At 46.8% G+C, this 18898-nt stretch overlaps 2 protein-coding genes across 2 annotated transcripts in view; one reads left to right on the forward strand and one right to left on the reverse strand.

The window, feature by feature from the left end:
- The window catches only part of LOC149345811 (uncharacterized), a 175115-nt gene that overhangs the window by 76267 nt on the left and 79950 nt on the right, over window positions 1-18898 (reverse strand). The window lies entirely within an intron of this gene.
- LOC149345813 (uncharacterized) lies at window positions 7950-8873 on the forward strand. The gene has a single exon (XM_089541203.1). The coding sequence runs from the start codon at window positions 7950-7952 to the stop codon at window positions 8871-8873; it is 924 nt and encodes a 307-aa protein (XP_089397329.1).

Here is an 18898-nt window from a genome sequence, read left to right on the forward strand (position 1 = left end):
TTCGGGGAAAGTTTTCAACCAAAAAGGGGGAAGAGAGTGAAATAAAGATTGGCCGTATTGTTTAGAAGCCGTTTCTCTGATTGTGCAGCGCTGGCTATCAATTTTTGGACAAGCGGAAGCGGGGAGGTCGGCAAATTGCTTCGGTCAAAATAGATTATCCGGCTCCGTACATAACGCAGCGTGGCCGCGGCTGCCGCGCCCGTCCGCAGCCCGGCTCGGACGGAGTTGATGGTGTCTCGCCATAAGGCCGTAAGTCTGCATTTCCCGGGGCCCCGCTCCGAGGACCGGCGTAGAGACCAAGCTTCGGGACTCATTTTCCCAAAGTGGCATGTAATAAAAACTTCCCCCGCCTGTTTCACTTCGTGTTTTTGCATTTCTTTTTTTTGCCGTAACAATGTGTAGAAAAGATGTCGAAACTTTGCGATTGGAGAAACAGAAATTCTCAGCCACTTCACTCAGAAGCAGGCGAACGCTGAGATAAATGAATCCCTGGTTGATATTCTGGCTCTTTGACTGTTCTGGCTCTTCCACTGCATGTGGAGTGTTCTGAACAGCAGAAATAGGCGCAATATCAAGGTTATTTTGAAACCTTCTTATACGCACCGGATGTTTTACATCAGTCAGTGGGCAATTGTGGAACTTGGCTAGAAAATGAGAACTGGTTCCTTTTCTGGCATGCGGCCAGAAAAGGCATGCGGTATGCGGCATGGCATGCGGCCATCATCATCACCCCGAGTAGGGGCACTGCAGGACAAAGGCATCTCCCACCTCTCTCCAATTAACCCTGTCCTTTGCCAGTTAATTGCGGCCACCGTATTCTCGCAAACTTCCACTCACATCCGCCCATCTAACTTTCTGCTGCCCCCTGCTATGCTTGCCCTCTCTTGGAATCCATTCCGTTACCCTTAAGGACCAGCGGTTATCTTGCCTTTGCATTATATGCCCTGCTCAAGCTCATTTTACATTAGCTGCGACCGACACCATAGTGTAGGGCTCCGCATTTATTTAGGCTATCCGGGGTATCTTAAATTCCGCTAACATCTCACTGCAGACGGCTGCTTTTGCATTCCCTGCCATCGAAGTACGCGCGCTGCACAAGAATTCGATTTTTTGGAACGACAAAGCCGCTCGCTCAGCCACCGCGGCTGATGCAGCGCTTTAAGTGAACAGGTGTCGTTCAGTAATATCAGCATGGTCGAGCAAAAAATTAATCGCATGCGAGCCTTTCATCGGTTCTATTGCTTAGCTTAGCTTAGTGAAGCCATTTTGCAAGTCGCTGCGTATCGAAGAGAACCACGCCTAGTCATTGAAAGCACTGTGGCTGCTAGGCAGACGAGAGCGAACCCTCTACCCCCCCCCCCCCCCCTCCCAACCTCTTACGCGTTCACTGGACGTGCCTGAATATGACAAGCCTTCAAAACCGAGCACAGTGACAGCCTGTTTTTATTAATGCGAAAGCCTTCATAGGCTGTGTCGGTGGGGTCGTGTCACGAAAACGTGTCCGCAGAACGTGTCCGCAGCAGTTTTGACGTCCTCAGAAGAGGCAGCATCAAACGAATAGTTGTGATCAATAGAAGACGGTGTGAGGATGATGCGCAAAAAAAAATTATCGCTAAGAAGGTTAGGCACTTATGTACAGCCATTAATTAGAGTCAAAATGTCGAAGTTGAATGTCGAAATAGCGCGCATGGCAGCAGTAGCAGGGAACTGTGCAAATTGAGTGAAAAAGTAAACGTTCGAAATGGATTGAAACATGTTTGGGGAATGAGACCCAAAGTAATCGATTGAAGGCACCTAGTTTATTTGGAGTAATTAGTTAATTAATCCGAAGCAAGAGCAATGGAGGGTTGAATGGTTTGAACGAGTAAGTAGACGGAAAGGCAATTGAGGCGTCGAATTTCAACGAAAAGGGTTATCAATCATCTACCGATCAGATTAAAAAATTGTTAATTAATCAATTGATTGATAAATAATTAATTCGCCAATAATCAATCATTCCACGTGTTATAATCAATTGATCGGTAAATTAATCAATTGTTCCATAATTGAACTATTGGTAGATAATTGATGAACGGGGTTACCGTGATGCCGTGTGACGTCATTGTGACATCAGAGGAGACCGCCAGCCGCGGTGTCTCGGTGAGCCGCCGCGCCAACCTAGTTGCCATCCACACGAAAGATGTCGTGCACGCCTTCTTGGAATGCGGCCACCGTGAAGTCAGAGGCAATAAAAAGCAAATAGAGGCAAACAGGGGCGACGAGTGCCGAGGAGGCGTCAATGCCTTCGCACTGCTCCAATGCGAGTAGCCGCAGTGATCTGTAATTTCTGTCTTCACGCTTATAATCGCGGCGGGGTACCCGCTTTGACGAAGCGGGTTTTCCAAAAGTAAAGCTAAAAAAAAATCTAGTCTGGCTCTATTGGATGTTTTCAAATTTCCCACTACTAAAGTGGCAGTTGCTTCCTGCCTCTGAGAGGCTGGCGCTCATGAACAAAACAGAACAACAAGACAAGCTTCCATGCAGTTTCTCTCCTTTTTTCCCTTGTTGCTGCTTCGCTTGGACTATAAACATGGTTTGGTTTGGTTTATGGGGTTTAACGTCCCAAAGCGACTAAGGCTATGAGAGACGCCGTAGTGGAGGGCTCCGGAAATTTCGACCACCTGGGGTTCTTTAACGTGCACTGACATCGCACAGTACACGGGCCTCTAGAATTTCTCCTCCAAAGAAATTCTAGCCGCCGCGGCCGGGATCGAACCCGCGTCTTTTGGGTCAGCAGCCGAGCACCATAGCCGCTGAGCCACCGCGGCGGCTGGACTATAAACATGCAACACAGGATGGCCCTTCAGCCAACAATCCAGCTTGCCCCTGCGTGTCCTCTTTTTTAATAGCCCCGCCGCGGTGGCTCAGTGGTTACGGCGCTCGGCTGCTGACCCGAAAGCCGTGGGTTCGATCCCGGCCGCGGCGGCCGCATTTCGATGGAGGGGAAATTCTAAGGCCCGTAAGCTGTGCGATGTCAGAGCACGTTAGAGAAGTTCATAGCGATGGTTCAACAGCGCAAACACACACAGACAAAGAAGGAGAGCAGACACACACAGCGTTCAGCGCTGTGTGTGTCTGCTCTCCTTCTTTGTCTGTGTGTGTTTGCGCTGTTGAACCATCGCTATGAATCTACACCAACTAGCCCAATCTGCAGTTCTGCTACGTTAGAGAACCCCAGGTGGACGAAATTTCCGGAGCCCTCCACTACGGCGTCCCTCATAGCGTGAGTTGCTTTGGGACGTTAAAATCCCAACAGAACAAAACAAAAGTGCAGGGGGACGCTTTGTTGGCCTAAAGTGCGATGAGGCGGAAGCCTTAGGCGCGGTGGTGCTGCTTGTGTCACTGACATGTGGTTAAGATGTTAAGCTTCGCCTCTAAGAGTGGAACGCGACAGCGTCTTGTAGCGCTGCCAGGGTGTCCACAGAAAACGGTTATCACAGACTCTCGCCGGGCCTGTGAACATTATCTTGCAGGCGAAATATCACCTCTGGCCTCGCAAATTCTAAGACGCGCTCTCGCCGATCCAACTCGCACAAAAGTGATCTGGGCTCCCGGCCACCAGGGTCTACGAGGCAATGAGGCCGCTGATGCGGCCGCCCGAGCGCTCACACACCGGGCTCCTCATCCTAGCTCTCATGGCTCAGAAGCTCATAAACCGCTTCTGCGGTTCCGCGAAATCCTAATTTATTATTGCGACAGCCACCGTCTCTACCCGGCACCTGCCAAGGGGCTGAGTAAGGCGGAGGAGCGAACTCTGCGGCGCCTGCAGACAGGAACCCTTCTCTGTCCTGCAATAGCAAAACACTTCTATCCGAACACAGATGGGCGCTGCCCGCACTGTGGAGAGATCTGCGATATCTTTCACATGGTGTGGGCATGTACTCAGAATCCTCACCTTCCCCCCTCCCCCCACACCACCCGAGAGGCATGGGAGACTGCCCTCCTCAACTGCTCCACACTGGAGTCCCAAAGGGGGCGGGCGCGAGACGGGGCCTCGTCATGCGGTGTCCCGGACTAAGGATACCGACCATGCAGCAGGGTTATTTTTTTTATTACTTTTTATTTTTTATTTTTATTTTTTAACCCTCAAGCTCTCTTTGATTAAAGTTTTTCACCACCACCACCACAGAACGCATCGCCCGTTCGGCTATACGCCTTGCTCGTCCGTAAATTGGTTTTTGAGGAAAGGAAATGTATCTGTTTCGCATATCTCGGTGGACACCTACCTGAACCTCGCCGTAACGGGAAGGGAGGAAGATGGGAGTGAACGAAGACACCGTATTCACTAGACGCGCCTTTGTTCATTTCAAACCATCGAGGTGGCATGGTCGAGTGGTAGCGTGTTCGTCTCGCACTCCGCAGACCGTGGTTCGATACCCCAACTCGACCAATTTCCTACTCGGTTTTCTTTATTTATCTAGTCTGACTGGAAAGGTTAGTTAGGCTACTTGGTTAATTAAGCAATTAACTAAACTCAGTCCCACTTTCTTGGAGCATCACTATGCCATCCGTTAAATTGGTTGCATGGTTACTAGCCAAAGTACAATTGGCCCCGTTTGAAATACGCGCACTGTGATGTCACGAACATTCCAAACAATTGAAAAGCGTGACATATCTGTCGGCAACTCCTGCTTGCAACAATGAGGCATTAAAGGCTTCCGACTTAAAAAATGTTGACGACAACAATGTCATTTTCAAGAGCACTCCTAGCAATGCCTAGTGTTCTCCTTCTGCCTTGAAGGGCTTACAATAATGACCGAACTTCCTCTGGATAACCGGCTTCGATTCATGGACTTAATGCCAGTGATAAGTAAAGACCACATCTCTTGGCAGTGCGCGCCCTGTTCATAAAAAAGCCTACTCCCGGTCTCATGCGCCCTTTTAAAGCCCCTTTGCACTGCTCATAAGGCTTTCTTTACTTCCTATTTCTTTACTAGAGGGATGTCCCGTTGTTGTGCGCTACTGCCTATCTCATTAACGTTCTGATTATATTGGCTACTGTACAGATTTGTGCAGAACACTTTGGCTGCTTATCTTATCTTATCTCATCTTATCCTTATGTTATCCTTATTGGCAATGACAACGCCCGCATTGTATGTCAGCGCCAACATAAGGTTTTTACCTATGCCTAGTTCCCTGTGTTTAGGGCATGCTCGATTTTCCCCATGTTAAACTTCCTTATGTTGACTACCTTCCGCTTTTTTAATAACTTTGATGACTCTGCCAGAACAATTCTTTCCGCAGGCTTGATGATTTCAGGCTGTGTCATTTTTAATCAGATTTTTTTTTTGTCCTGAGACAGTTTGTCAGTATCCTGTCGAACCATCGTACCGCCTACTTCTACTGCGCACTCCTGTGAGATAGCTGTGATAGCTGTGAGATTGTCATTTATTATCTGAACATTATGATCCTCTTCCTCCATTTGAGCCGAAAATCTGTTCTGCAGGGATATCCTGAATTCCTCTACTTTCCCTCTTAACGCTAGCTCGTTAGTGTGATTCTGCTAAACTAATTTCTTTCATTCCCTCTTCAGGTCAACGCAATTTCGAGACCTTACAGTTTTGTGGTCGCTACAACGCACCGTTCCGAGGGCCTCAACATCCTTCATGATACCAAGGTGAGCGCATGGTATGAAGTCTATTCCATTTTTAGTCTTACCATTTGGGCTCTTCAGTGTCCACTTCCTGATTTTTTTTCTTTGTTTCGATAAGGAAGTATTCATGCTCCGTAAATATTTCTCTATGCGAACTCTACTAATAACTTCCCCTGCTATTCCTGGAGCCTATGCCATTGTCGCCTAGCCTGGTCTCCGGCCTGCTTCTTGCCTGCCTCCGCATTGAAGTCGCCCATCAATACAGAGTACTGTGATTTTACTTTCTTTCTTGTGTATTCCATGTTTTCATAGAAGTATTCAACGATTTGGTCATCATCGCTGGACACAGGCGCGTAGGCCTGCACCCCCTTCCGCTTGTGCCTCTTATTTAGCCTAATTATGTAGCTACCACCTTCGCGTTAATACTATAGAAGTTCTCTATGTTGCCAGCTATATCCTTATTGATGAGGAATCCCACATCTACTCCTCGTCTGTCCGCTAATGAACGATACCACAGTGCGTGCCTGCCCGTTAGTGCTGTATCTCATCTGTTCTCCTAACCTCACTAAGTCCTATGAAATCCCACTGAATACCCGCTAATTCCTCCAACAGCACTGCTAAGCTAGCCTCACTGGACAAGGTTCTAGCGTTAAACTTTGCCAGGTTGGGTTTCCAATGGTGGCCTGTACGGAGTCAGTCATTCTTAGCACCCTCCGCTGCGTCAGAGGTGTGACCGCCGCCTTGATCAGATACTCCGCAGCCGCTGGGGAGTGAGGGCTGATGGTTCATAACATAAGAGTGGCACAAAACCAGGACGACGGACACAACGGGAGAGAACATACCCCAACAACACAGGCGCTCCCCTTGTCCTCTCCCCTTGTGTCCGTCGTCCTGGCTTTGCGCTACTCTTATGTTATAGATAAATACAGACTTGCCCAAATTTCCACCCGGCCGAGGGTTAACAGGTTTGTGCATTGAAGTTTCTGGACAAGTAGTGCACCAGGGATGCTGCCGTGCGCGGCAGCATCGGAAGCATGCGGAACATTGATCTGTTCACGCTGTGCAGTTTTACTTATACCGTGCGCAGATCTACGCATAATTCTTCCACATTCTCACACGTAAGCAGCTGTAAGTGTCTGTGCCGAGTTTACTCTTGCCTCATGGCGAAAAATTCCGGAGAGTTGGAGCAGTAATTGAACAAGCGGACCACAGAGAAGCTGAGCGCAGAGCAAAAGGGCGAAAGACATGTTTAGAAACTAGAGCAAGCAGCAAAATAAGAGAATAAACTATACCCAGAAGGAAGAGTGGGCGAACAGTTAGGAGCCGCAAGAAATATCCACCCCTCCACCACCACGTAAGCCGAGAAGTTGTGGCGAATACTGCGGCTTGGAAGCTTCCTTTTGTTCGTTCTGTCCTTCTATAAAGGCAGCGGGGCCCGCATTGAAATGCTGTAACGCTTTGGGCTATGGTGGAACTGCAGGTAGTGAAATTTGATGCGAGGAACTCCTCTACGTCGCCGGTCATAGACCACATCCAGCTTTGGGGCGGTAAACTGCGGGACACTGCTTTCATTGCCTTTAAAGAATGTCGTACGCCAAAAAAGGACGAAACAGGAAGGAAAAACACAGAACAGGAAAGAGGCGCAACTTCCAACTTTAATAACAGGAAAGGAAACCAGGCGCTCTTTTTTGGCGTACGACATTCTTTCAAGACAATGTACCAACTAACCCGTCAAAAAGTTCTACTACTGCTTTCACTTTTGAGACTGTTCATGATTACATAAGTTTCTTGCATATTAATTTTAGACCTACCGTTCTGCACTGCCTGTCTAATTTATTGATAGTTCTTGTGAAATCCTTGCTTGAGTTGCTTATCGACGAAATATCGGTAATCGAAGGTATATTATGCTATTGCATCTTTTATGAACCTTCTGTGAATTCGTGAACAGCATTGGACAGATTTTGTCTCCCTGCCTGACACCGGTCATTATCGGGATACTATGTTGCCTGTACCACTGTAGATGATTTCTAGTATTTTTACATATGGATCTTCTACATCCTGATTCCGCAGTGCCTGCATGACTGCTGACGTTTCGAAAAGACCACTTCACTTGAAGACTCTGTATAGGTGTTGTTTATATTTAGCGCATTCCTCTAGCACGGAATTAATAGTTTTTATATTTCCTGTTTTGGAGCAGCTTTTACGAAAGCCTGACTGATATTTCCCTTATTTGTTTAAGTTTCTCCTTCTTGTATTAGCAATTACCATATTAACTTCAATAGCGATTATCATCAAGCCGATAGGTGTGCTGTCTCGTATGAAGAAGACGTCACCAGACTACTCCCTGCCTCATGACGAACGCAAGGCAATTCGTAGCCTACAGGCCAACGATGAAATTGCGATTCTTCCTGCGGATAAAGCCAATGTCACTGTAATCCTTGACCGCTCTTCGCACCGGGAAAAAATGGAAACCTTGCTGCAGGACGAGAATATCAATCGCCGACTACCTAAAGACCCCACATCAAAGGTGCAGACGTCTCTTCAGAAAATGCTTGCAAAAATCTTCGAGGGCCTTCCACCATCCATGAAACGCCTCTACTATCAGCTGCTATGTACGAACGGCTCGGCACCCGCCATTTGCGGGCTTCCAAAGGTTCACAAAGAAGGCACCCCTCTACGCCCAATACTAGACTTCAGGAGGTCTCCTGTGCACTCGCTGTCACAGTACCTTCACGGTGTTTTGGCTGCACTGGTTGGAAAGACAGAAACGAACGTCAAGAACTCGTCCGATTTTATCAACATCGTCCCTGAAGACAACGACATGCGAGTGTCTTTCGACGTTTGCTCACTATTCACCAGCGTTACGGTCAATCTGGCCGTTGAAGCTTGCAGGCAACGCCTTGAAGATGAAGACTCATGGCAAGATCGGACCCCTTTCGACGCAGCAGAGCTATGCGAGCTATTGCGCTTCTGTCTCACTAAAACCTATTTTACGTATAATGGCACCTTTTACCAACCGACTTTCGGCACAGGAATGGGAGCAGCAATTTCGGTGACAGCGGCGAACATCACGATGGAAGTCATCGAAAAGAAATCGCTAACTACTTTCCAGCCGCGACCCAAAATATTTCTAAGATACGTGGACGACTGTTTCTGTGTCCTGGAGCGCAAGCACATGGCCCTTCTCCTGGACCACCTGAACGCCATTGAACCCTCAATCAAGTTCACTGTTGAGGAGTAAACCGACGGCTGCCTTCCATTTCTGGACACCACGGTAACCCGTACTCCGACTGGCCTTTCATTTAATGTTTACCGCAAACCTACGCACTCTGGAAGATACTTACATTTCAGTTCTGTGCACCCAGTCGCACACAAACGGTCTGTGGTTGTCTCCCTGATCAGCTGTGCCAGACAAGTCTGAAGTAAAGATGGCAATCTAAAGAGCGAAATGAAAATTATAGAATCCGATCTGCGAAGAAACGGCTATCCTCTTTCCTTCATCAGGAACACCGAAAGAAGAATGCCAGCGAATCAGCCTGCCTCCGAAGAAATCGAGAGCACAGAAAAACCAAAACAAAAACTAGCTGCTGTCCCATACGTAGCGGGAATTAGCGAAGCGCTTGCACGTATTTTCCGCAAGCATGGTGTCAACATCGCGCACGTCCCCGCTGGCAAGGTACGAACAGAACTGGTGAATGTGAAGGACAGGCTCCCTCGTGAAAGCTTTCCAGGCGTAGCGTATGAAATTCACTGCGTCGATTGCTCATCAATATATATTGGTGAGACAAAGGACTTTAGGAGACGCCTGAGAGAGCACCAGAACGACGTCCGAAACCAGAAAGTAACATCTAACGCCATCGCCGAGCATGTGCAAGAATCCGACCACGAGATTAACTGGGATCAAGTAAAGATATTGACAACAGAAAAGAACACATCAGCACGGCAGAATCTGAAGTCACTTATCATACAGACATCGTCTAACAAACTAAACAGGAATGACGGGACTCTACATCCTATCTATGCTAAATCATTACAAACGCTACTGAGTGCAACAAAAGGACGGATCCGTGCGCCGATTGCTTCATAGTGAACAAGGGAGCCGTAGCGCTCCCGAAACGTCTTTCCATCTTTATTGACTTTGGCCAGTGACCAGCAATCCTCATCATTATCATACCTTATAGCCGACAGACGGTAAGCTGATCGGTTTGCAATATTGCAGGTGTTTGACGTCTACTTCCCCTTAATTACGAAAAAGCTTACTTTTTTCAAAGATCATGGTACAGACTGGCAATCAGCCATTGCGAATATAGTCTCGCGAGGTTTTCCACCACATGATCCTCACCTGACCTGTTGTTACGTCATCCTCGCCAGCTGCTTTCCCATTTCGCATTTCTTTTAAGGCTTTTTTAAATGCCTCTCAATTTAGCGGCGAGATGTCAAATTTGTCTGCAGTATGGCCTGTGTCATTAACTTCTTGACTGCTTTGGCTACGGTTGCGATCTGTGGAATCCTCGTCTACATTAACTATCAATAAATCTTATTCAACTATCTTGAACACTCTCAAGGTTAGGTTACTTGTAAACATAAATACCCCCGAAAGCAGAAGAATTGACAGCCGTCGCCGTAGCTCAGAGGTAGAGCACCGGACGCGTAATTCGGAGGTCGTGGGTTCGGATCCCACCGGCGGCAGGTGGTTGTTTTTTCTTCTGCTTTTCTAATCAGTTATCTTTAAAAAAAAAAAACGATAACATATTCAGTAATATTCTAAATTGATCAACACCACAAAATAAATAACTTAAAAAATAATCCCCTGTGCCCCTTGGTTTCTGTGGCTGTTGGCTTCTGTCATATTTATAACGAGCCCCTCATCCCCTTCCCTTGTTTGCTTAATTGCTTAGCGAGGGCCTCGACTCTGGCAGCCTTGACGCCTTAGGAAGCATAAGAGGGTTCTCACGCAGCTTCCACCCTCTCCGTTCGATGACGTTCTACGTCACACCTGCGGTAACTCAGGACGTTCTACGTCCGCCGCTTATGAACGTGGGTGGCGCTGATGAACACTCTCAAGGTTAGGTTACTTGTAAACATAAATACCCCCGAAAGCAGAAGAATTGACAGCCGTCGCCGTAGCTCAGAGGTAGAGCACCGGACGCGTAATTCGGAGGTCGTGGGTTCGGATCCCACCGGCGGCAGGTGGTTGTTTCTTCTTCTGCTTTCCTATTCGCTTAGCTTTAAGCGATAACATATTCAGTAATATTCTAAATTGATCAACACCACAAAATAAATAACTTAAAAAATAATCCCCTGTGCCCCTTGGTTTCTGTGGCTGTTGGCTTCTGTCATATTTATAACGAGCCCCTCATCCCCTTCCCTTGTTTGCTTAATTGCTTAGCGAGGGCCTCGACTCTGGCAGCCTTGACGCCTTAGGAAGCATAAGAGGGTTCTCACGCAGCTTCCACCCTCTCCGTTCGATGACGTTCTACGTCACACCTGCGGTAACTCAGGACGTTCTACGTCCGCCGCTTATGAACGTGGGTGGCGCTGATGAACACTCTCAAGGTTAGGTTACTTGTAAACATAAATACCCCCGAAAGCAGAAGAATTGACAGCCGTCGCCGTAGCTCAGAGGTAGAGCACCGGACGCGTAATTCGGAGGTCGTGGGTTCGGATCCCACCGGCGGCAGGTGGTTGTTTTTTCTTCTGCTTTTCTAATCAGTTATCTTTTAAAAAAAAAACGATAACATATTCAGTAATATTCTAAATTGATCAACACCACAAAATAAATAACTTAAAAAATAATCCCCTGTGCCCCTTGGTTTCTGTGGCTGTTGGCTTCTGTCATATTTATAACGAGCCCCTCATCCCCTTCCCTTGTTTGCTTCATAGTGGTAATGGTATTGTCCTTCTCCTCTCTAAGGGCATACATCGTATATTTGTTTATACCCAATTTCCCCTTCACCGCTTTTACGCTACCTCCGTTCTTCATAGCATGCTTGATTAAATCCATATTAACGCCATAGCGTCACCGAGCTCCCGTCGCAGAAAATCCGGCGTCAGCGTCGTTGACCGTGAGAGAAAAATCCGCGAAAAATCCCCATAAAAGCAACCTAGGGGGCAGCGAGGCCAGCTAGGTCACGTAACCATACAGCGTCATCACAACCTGTGCACGGTATTGTGAGGATACTGCCCACCGTGGCAGGTGGAAGTCATCGATTGGTCACTCGGGAAGAGCAAGCTGGCTCGATCAAGGCCCTCCGGTGACAGCACGTGTCAGCGCAGAGCAGTGGCTAATCGGCTAACCGCTGCTCTACTGAACCAGTAGTGGCATGAGGGCTCCATGGGATCTGTGAATGTAAAGTAGAGAATGACCAATTCTGCATATATTGCAAATAATGCAATACGCTATCAAGTCATTACAATAATGCGCAGCTCAAGTGTCTCCTCCAATTTTACACTTCCTTATGTCGCTCACATGGCGCATATTGCTTAACTTTTATAGCTCGGCCGGTTGTATTCTGCCTCTTGTGTTAGAGGCTTTCATGCTGTGGCTTTTTCAAATCCAATCTGCCTACCGGGAGAGCTTACCGGTAGCCTAAATATCCTACCGCTTAACTCGATAGCATACTCTGTAACCATAAATGTAAGATTCAGCACACATTTAACACTAAGGTCGTCGTCCTTGGTTGAAGCGGAATATCTGCTCGACATGCAGATCCTGAATTCCTCAACTTTCCCTCTTGCTACAAGCTCCTTCATCTCCGTCTTCCTCGACGGTTTGTTCCGTTTCCTCTACAGGTTTAGGTTGATTAGAGACCTCACCGTCCTGTGACCACAGCAAGATTCTCCACATCGTGCACGATGCCAGCGTGAGCGCACAGTATTAAGTGTATTTCATTTCTCATCCAACCATACAGCGCCTTCAAAGTCCACTTCTTATTTTCCCTTAGCAGGAGAAGGTATTCATGATCCTTAAGTTATTTTCTTCTTGCAACTCCTTCAAGCAAGGTAGCGTTGAAAGCTACGCAGAGAGAGAGAGAGAGAGAGAGGTGTGCAAGAAAGCAGAGCGATCCTCTAGCTCACCGATATCGAACAGCGCGGCTGGCGCCTGATACGCTGATGCGGAAAAACCCACCGACAGTAAATGAATTTCCGGACAGTGCGAAAGCCATCTCACACACAATGCGCCCGATCGACTGGGGCCAGTTGTGGCCAGCTTACACCCAGCTATCGGCCGCTGCCGGAAAATGACCTACGGGTAGAGAGAGCTGTGTTCTGGCGGAACCGCAACGATGATCACCAGGGAGACAGATCGCCTCAACTGGCAGGTTGATCACCCTGCGATGATGGCAGTCCGCTAATGACTGATGTGAAAAGACGGTCGTCACAATGGAAACTACCAGGCTAACTTGGTACCAATGCATTGTGAAGCAGTGAGCGTCCTTTGAAGGTATGCACATATTACGTCTGGGTCGTTCCAAGTCGCCTCGAGGGCGGTTATTTTTGACGTTTTTCGCTCACTGGTGACAGTTATTTGTGCAAATGCAGCCGTGGTCGCCGTCTTTTGTGCAGTCCATTGGCACGGTGAGCAGATGTCTGCTCTGTACCGCGTTTGGTCTTCAACTCAGCTTGCAACCATTCCCATGCTCTCATTTTTAAAATATGAAACTGTCCCCGGCAGCTCTGTTCTCATGGAGGCGCCCTTGCGGCCCAATCGGTTCCTCAGGCTCACATGTGCTTATGAGGCTACGGATTTCCCCGACAGTAAACTTTCTGGGTAATAAGGGAGCAATTACTCATTGACGTCCACCCAAGCGCAGCCAAGTATAGCTTTCCTTTGTAGACGTATGGTTGCGCCTGGGTGCACGTCAATGAGTTATTACTCCATTATTGCAAATCTACTACACCTTGGGGGATACCCTAAAACATTTGACCAACACTGTTCCCACTTCGAGTTATGATCAATTCGCTCTCGCCCTACCATAAGCTTGCCGTCCCGGTTAGCTCAGTTGGTAGAGCGACTGCTCCGGTGAAGCGGTGGTCCCGGGTTCGAACCCCGGACCAGGACGAATTTTTCTTTAAATACGAAGTTTCTGAGAAAGCTGTTTAGCTTTCCTTTCTAGCCGTATGGCTGCGCTTGGGTGGATGTCAATGAGTAATTACTCCCTTATTACAAATCTACTCCACCTTGGGGGATTCCCCTAAACATTTGACCAAACTTTCTGTATGCGTCTTGATTTTCTCCCCGGCATTGAACGAATTGGCCTCGTCACCATGCCACTGATTGTATTGATCCTTACACTCCAGTGACGTGTCAAGTTCCTTTTGTGTGGCAGCGCAAAGAAAGAGTGAACATAGCAAGAACGGCGAAAAAGCACAGCTAGTCACCAATATTTAACACACGCCAACTCGACAAACTTAAGTTTTTTATTATGTTCGTTGGTTTCGAGCTCTTCTGAGAGCAACCGAATTGAAATTGTTGCAGTGTTACTGATAGTGTTGCTGGCAACAAAACGTCTTTAATTAAAACAGGCTTTTAAATAACTTGCATTAAGTTAAATGATCGCGCTTTCATTGAGCTCGGGTCTTCTTTCGAGCTGCTATGCAGGTTCAGGGAGTAAGGGTGTTCTAACTGGTCTCTGAGAGCTTTTTTCAAGACAAGCACGTCGCAGAAGTTGCGTCGACGTTTCCGCTACGGAGAAGCTGATGCCAAGCCGCCATTTCAAAAAATTCGAGAGCGTCTCCGACAAGTGATCAGAAAAGCTAAATAGCAAATGATCGGTCATGAACCGCTTATGGTTCCCGTGATTACGTGGAAAGTTTTTTAAGACACGCCACGTAGTCCTTCCCATGACCACAAGCAAATGGGCGAAAGAAGGACAGAGGAAATTGGTAAACAGACAAGAGTTTGGAAAAGAGAGGCTCGCCATGACACACACCTGACAGCAGCCATTGATCCTAAAGAAAGCATACGCGAACGTTTTTGTTTTTATTTGTGCTTTTCAATAATAATTTTTAGTGTAATTTATCTTTTTCCTTGAAGAATAAACATTAGAAAAGAAAAGGAATACCAATGACATGACGTAGGTGGGATACCAACCTAAGATGTGCACAGTTTGCGTACTTGCTCTGCCAACTGAACTACGAGTGTGGCTGTCCAATCTTCTACTTTCTTGTGTACATATCCGTGCAGCTTATCCTTGAGAATTCACTGGCGCTTCCCAACCATATATCAGCGGACCTGGAACATCCTGTCCTAAGATAAGTGCCACGTAGAACGTGTAACTTGCAGCATAGCAGCTTAAGTTAAGGACAACGCAGCGAGCTATGGAAAGGAAAATGATAGGTGTAACACTAAGAGATCGGAAGAGGGCGGAGTGGGTGAGGAAACAAACGCGGGTTAATGACATCGTAGTCGAAATCAAGAGGAAGAAATGGGCTTGGGCAGGGTATATGCAATGCGAAGGCAAGATAACCGCTGGTCCTTAAGGGAAACGGAGTGGATTCCAAGAAAAGGCAAACGTAGCAGGGGACGGCAGAAAGTTAGGTAGGCGGATGAGGTCAAGAAGTTTGCGGGGATACAGTGGCCCCAACTGGCGAAGGACAGGGTTAATTGGAGAGACAAGGGAGAGGCCTCTACCCTGCAGTGGGTGTAGTCAGGCTGATGATGATGAGCTGACTAGGCAGTGCCCCGTACACGAAATGCATGGATAATGGGTTCGGAGGCCACCGGTGCGATATGGTCGTTTTTCTGCGTAAGCAGTATGATTGCAATAAGGTGAAAATGCTTACTCATTTTTATTTACAACATATGGTGGAGTGCCGACGTATTACAGCAGGAAGCTGGGCATAAATATAAAAAAAATAGAAACAAGGAAACAAAGAAGCAATTCAACAGAGGATGAATAGAAAACAAGGCATTTGCAGTATCTGAACATGTAGTAGAAGTCGCAAGAACAACACAGTGCAAAGATAACTCTATGAATTACACATTATTGATAAGCTGAGTGAAGTGGACGCCGTCAGCTGTGGCCAGCTCCGCTTGTAAAGTGTTCCATGGAGATATTATATTTGCGAAGGAAGCAAATCTAGTATAATTTTAGATTTAATTTTTCTGATTTTCCCGGGTAATCGCTTCGGATTGAAAGCTATAGGGCGGAAGCTTGATATATTCAAATGTTCTAGAGGAGTGGAGTTATTATAAATTGCATGCATTTGTTTCAGCCGGTTTTTCCTCCACCTTCAGTCAAGAGGTTTGACTCCAATGCCAGTCCACACTTGTGTGACTAGCGCTCCGGGAATATTGTTTTAGTATAACCCTGACCGTACAATTCTGAATAGATAAAATTGGATCGATGAGGTATTTTTGATGACGGTGCCCCGCAATGTGGACACGTATTCTAACTACGATCTCTGTACGCCGCCATTTTTAGCATTTTAGGAGCGCCACGAAAATTCCGAATCATGAAGCTAAGCATGCATGATGCGTTTTTGCGGTGTTATTAATATGCTCATTAAATGAAATAGCTTTCGAAAGATGTACGCCAAGACATTTGACTTCAGGGACTTTTGGGAGTGCTTTATTACCGACTGTGTACCTCTTTTTATTGAATACTTTAAGCACCTACAAACAGCAGCTCTGTCTGAGCAGTGGTGCACTCTGATGCATAAAACATTGATGAATCATGCGTAAGTCAGCTTGCGATTGGCGCTCACACTTATGTCAGAACAGAACGCGTGTGTGTGGACATGCGTAAGTGAGGTTTTTTTGCCGCGCATGAACGAGAAATACAAAGGGCGCTAAAAGAAGCTAAGACAAGAGAAACGCAAGCTTGCTTAGCGCAAAACTATTTTTTACAAGAATGACTGCAGCAGTTCGTTTACGCATAGCTTACTTGTTAGAGATGTGCTGGAGGCGCATAATTGAGCAAAAACATTTTGCACCGACTATGTAGAATGACTGACAGCTTCGGGAATTTGGTCTAGCCACATTCAAATGTAGTGTTGCTGTCAGCGTGAGACAATCATTTCGCAAACATTTCGGCACGAAAACAGCGTCACGCAACTCGCGTCGCTCAGAGAGTGAGACAAGATTAAAAGACGACGACCAGTGGTTGTAGTCAAAGTAGTAACGCGTGACTAAGTAGCCATCATAAAGAATTCGAATAAATGCGTTTAATCGCGGCACACAGCGTAATTGCCAAAACGTTCTGTACTAGACTCAAGAAATCCAGCCTTGATACGACAAGCGATTTGCAGAGGAGCAAAAGGCAGACTTCCGACTAGAAATTCCTTGTAGGACGTGTTATGATGCCTAAAGCACGGAAACTCGAGTTTGTAACGTTGTTACCCTCGGCGTTAAATGTCAGCTGAGAATCTAGGTGTACATCCAAGCCGCGAATAACATGAACACGGTGTACAAGATTACCGTCTACACTGTAGTTATACAATTTTGGTTGCTTCCTTCGAGGGAAGAAAATAGCTACTGTTTTGTTACGATTGCGCTTTGCACCGTTTCGCGCGCTACATTCACATATTGAATTTACATCCTTCTACAATCTGTTACACTCTGTTATGTAATGAACACAGCGAAAAATCTTGACGCCATCAGCAAACTGTAGTATCTCAGCGTATTTGACGCAGTCCACAATATCATTAATAAACAGATTAAACAGTAAAGGCAATAAATTAGAGCCCTGCGCCACGACAGTTCTAGGAGGATATTGTCACCGACAAACGGTTGAAGGAACACACCAGGTTCTAATTAGTCGAGGTGGGCGTGCCAGCCAGTGGGCAGCTCGAGCAAGGAAGACGACGATCTTCGAACACCTCGAATGTCCAAGGATTGGCAAGTCCCAGCTTAAAGAGTTCGGCCGCGGTACGGCGCCACTGATTGGTTCGGACGGCGGCAATATGCAGATGACAGGCATCCAAAGTAGGTGGAAATATTTACGCGGTCGACGAGGTAACTTCAAAACCATTCGCACACAGATGCTGAGTATCCGTAATGCCACATTTTGCACTACAGTAGATCATGGCTAACAAGGTCAAAAGCTTTGCTCAAGTCAAAATATTTAGCATCTACATGACCTCTTGCTGTGACCTTTGAGGCAACAGAGTTTATAAACTAGCAAAATTTCTCTTGACACAACGTACAGGAAAAAAGCCACGTTGTTCAGCGTTAATCTCATTTTTGAGATAAAAGACAACATTGATGCACAATATACAGTCGCAAATTTTCGTTAGAGATGACAGTAGCGAGACAGGTCTAGTTTCTGACGTCAATCCTTGCACCTTTTTTTATATTATAAACGAAAAAAACGCAGCGTTGAAACAGCACACAGAAGGATGAGGACCGGACGGGGTTACATGTAGCCCCGTCCTGTCCTCATCTTTCTGTGTCTTGTTTCAACGCTACGTTTTTTCGTTCAGATTATGTATGGCCAACTGGCCCCACAGTGTACTCTGTTAAACCTTTTTATATACCGGAACTATCAGGGATAGTTAAAAACCTCTGTTAAAAAAGACAAGTTAAATCCATGTGTGAAAATGGGCGTGAGTAAATTAGCACAACCCTTTTACGAACACTGGGAATTCCTCAGCACCGCAGCGCTCTTTGGCGCTAGTGCACGAATAGCTGCAGCTACCTCGGAAGCTTCAAAGGCTGGCATGTTTAGCAAGGAATCATATAAACGACAAGTGTTATTGCAGAGAGTGGCAGTGGTTCCAATGCTTGGACATGCTGAGGCGAAGTGCTTGCGTCTGAACCTTTGGATAAACGTATATCTGCTTTAAACCCCTAACGTCCAAGTGGTGAAAACCTCAAAAATGCATTAGGGGAGTACAGAAGCTTTCCTTCTGCAGGGTGTGTGTAAGCAATGTGGCCACGGCGGAAAAGCATTTACAATCCTTCCTACAAGCGCGTTATTTTTCGTGCCAGAAAAGCTGCATTGTACGCGATTGTCTGTGATAGCGCCGTTTATGACGCAGCGCTTTGCGAAGTTCGTTCCAGAACCAGCGCGGATCGGTAGTCGCTTTGATAATCATTTCCAGCACAACATTTCGTATTCCAGTCTTGATAATGTCTGTGAGGATTCGTGTCGCCTTGTCGGCACAAGTTTCCGGCAAAAGTGGCTCGTAGGCTCGTCTGATCGACGCCTTCAAGATAGCGCTAAAGACCTTAGTAGTCGCGTTTGCTGTTATCTCAGCGTGCGATGCCTGGCTTGCTTTCCTTCAAATCAACACACGTAGGCAACTCAGCCTCAAAGGGAC

The sequence above is a fragment of the Amblyomma mixtum genome, chromosome 4 (assembly GCF_055824585.1).
Source record: "Amblyomma mixtum isolate Tamu chromosome 4, ASM5582458v1, whole genome shotgun sequence".
Lineage (NCBI taxonomy): Eukaryota > Metazoa > Arthropoda > Arachnida > Ixodida > Ixodidae > Amblyomma > Amblyomma mixtum.

What these genes read in the sequence shown, in the direction of transcription:
- LOC149345813 (XM_089541203.1), top strand. Translation starts at nt 7,950, where the DNA reads ATGAAGAAGACGTCACCAGACTACTCCCTGCCTCATGACGAACGCAAG.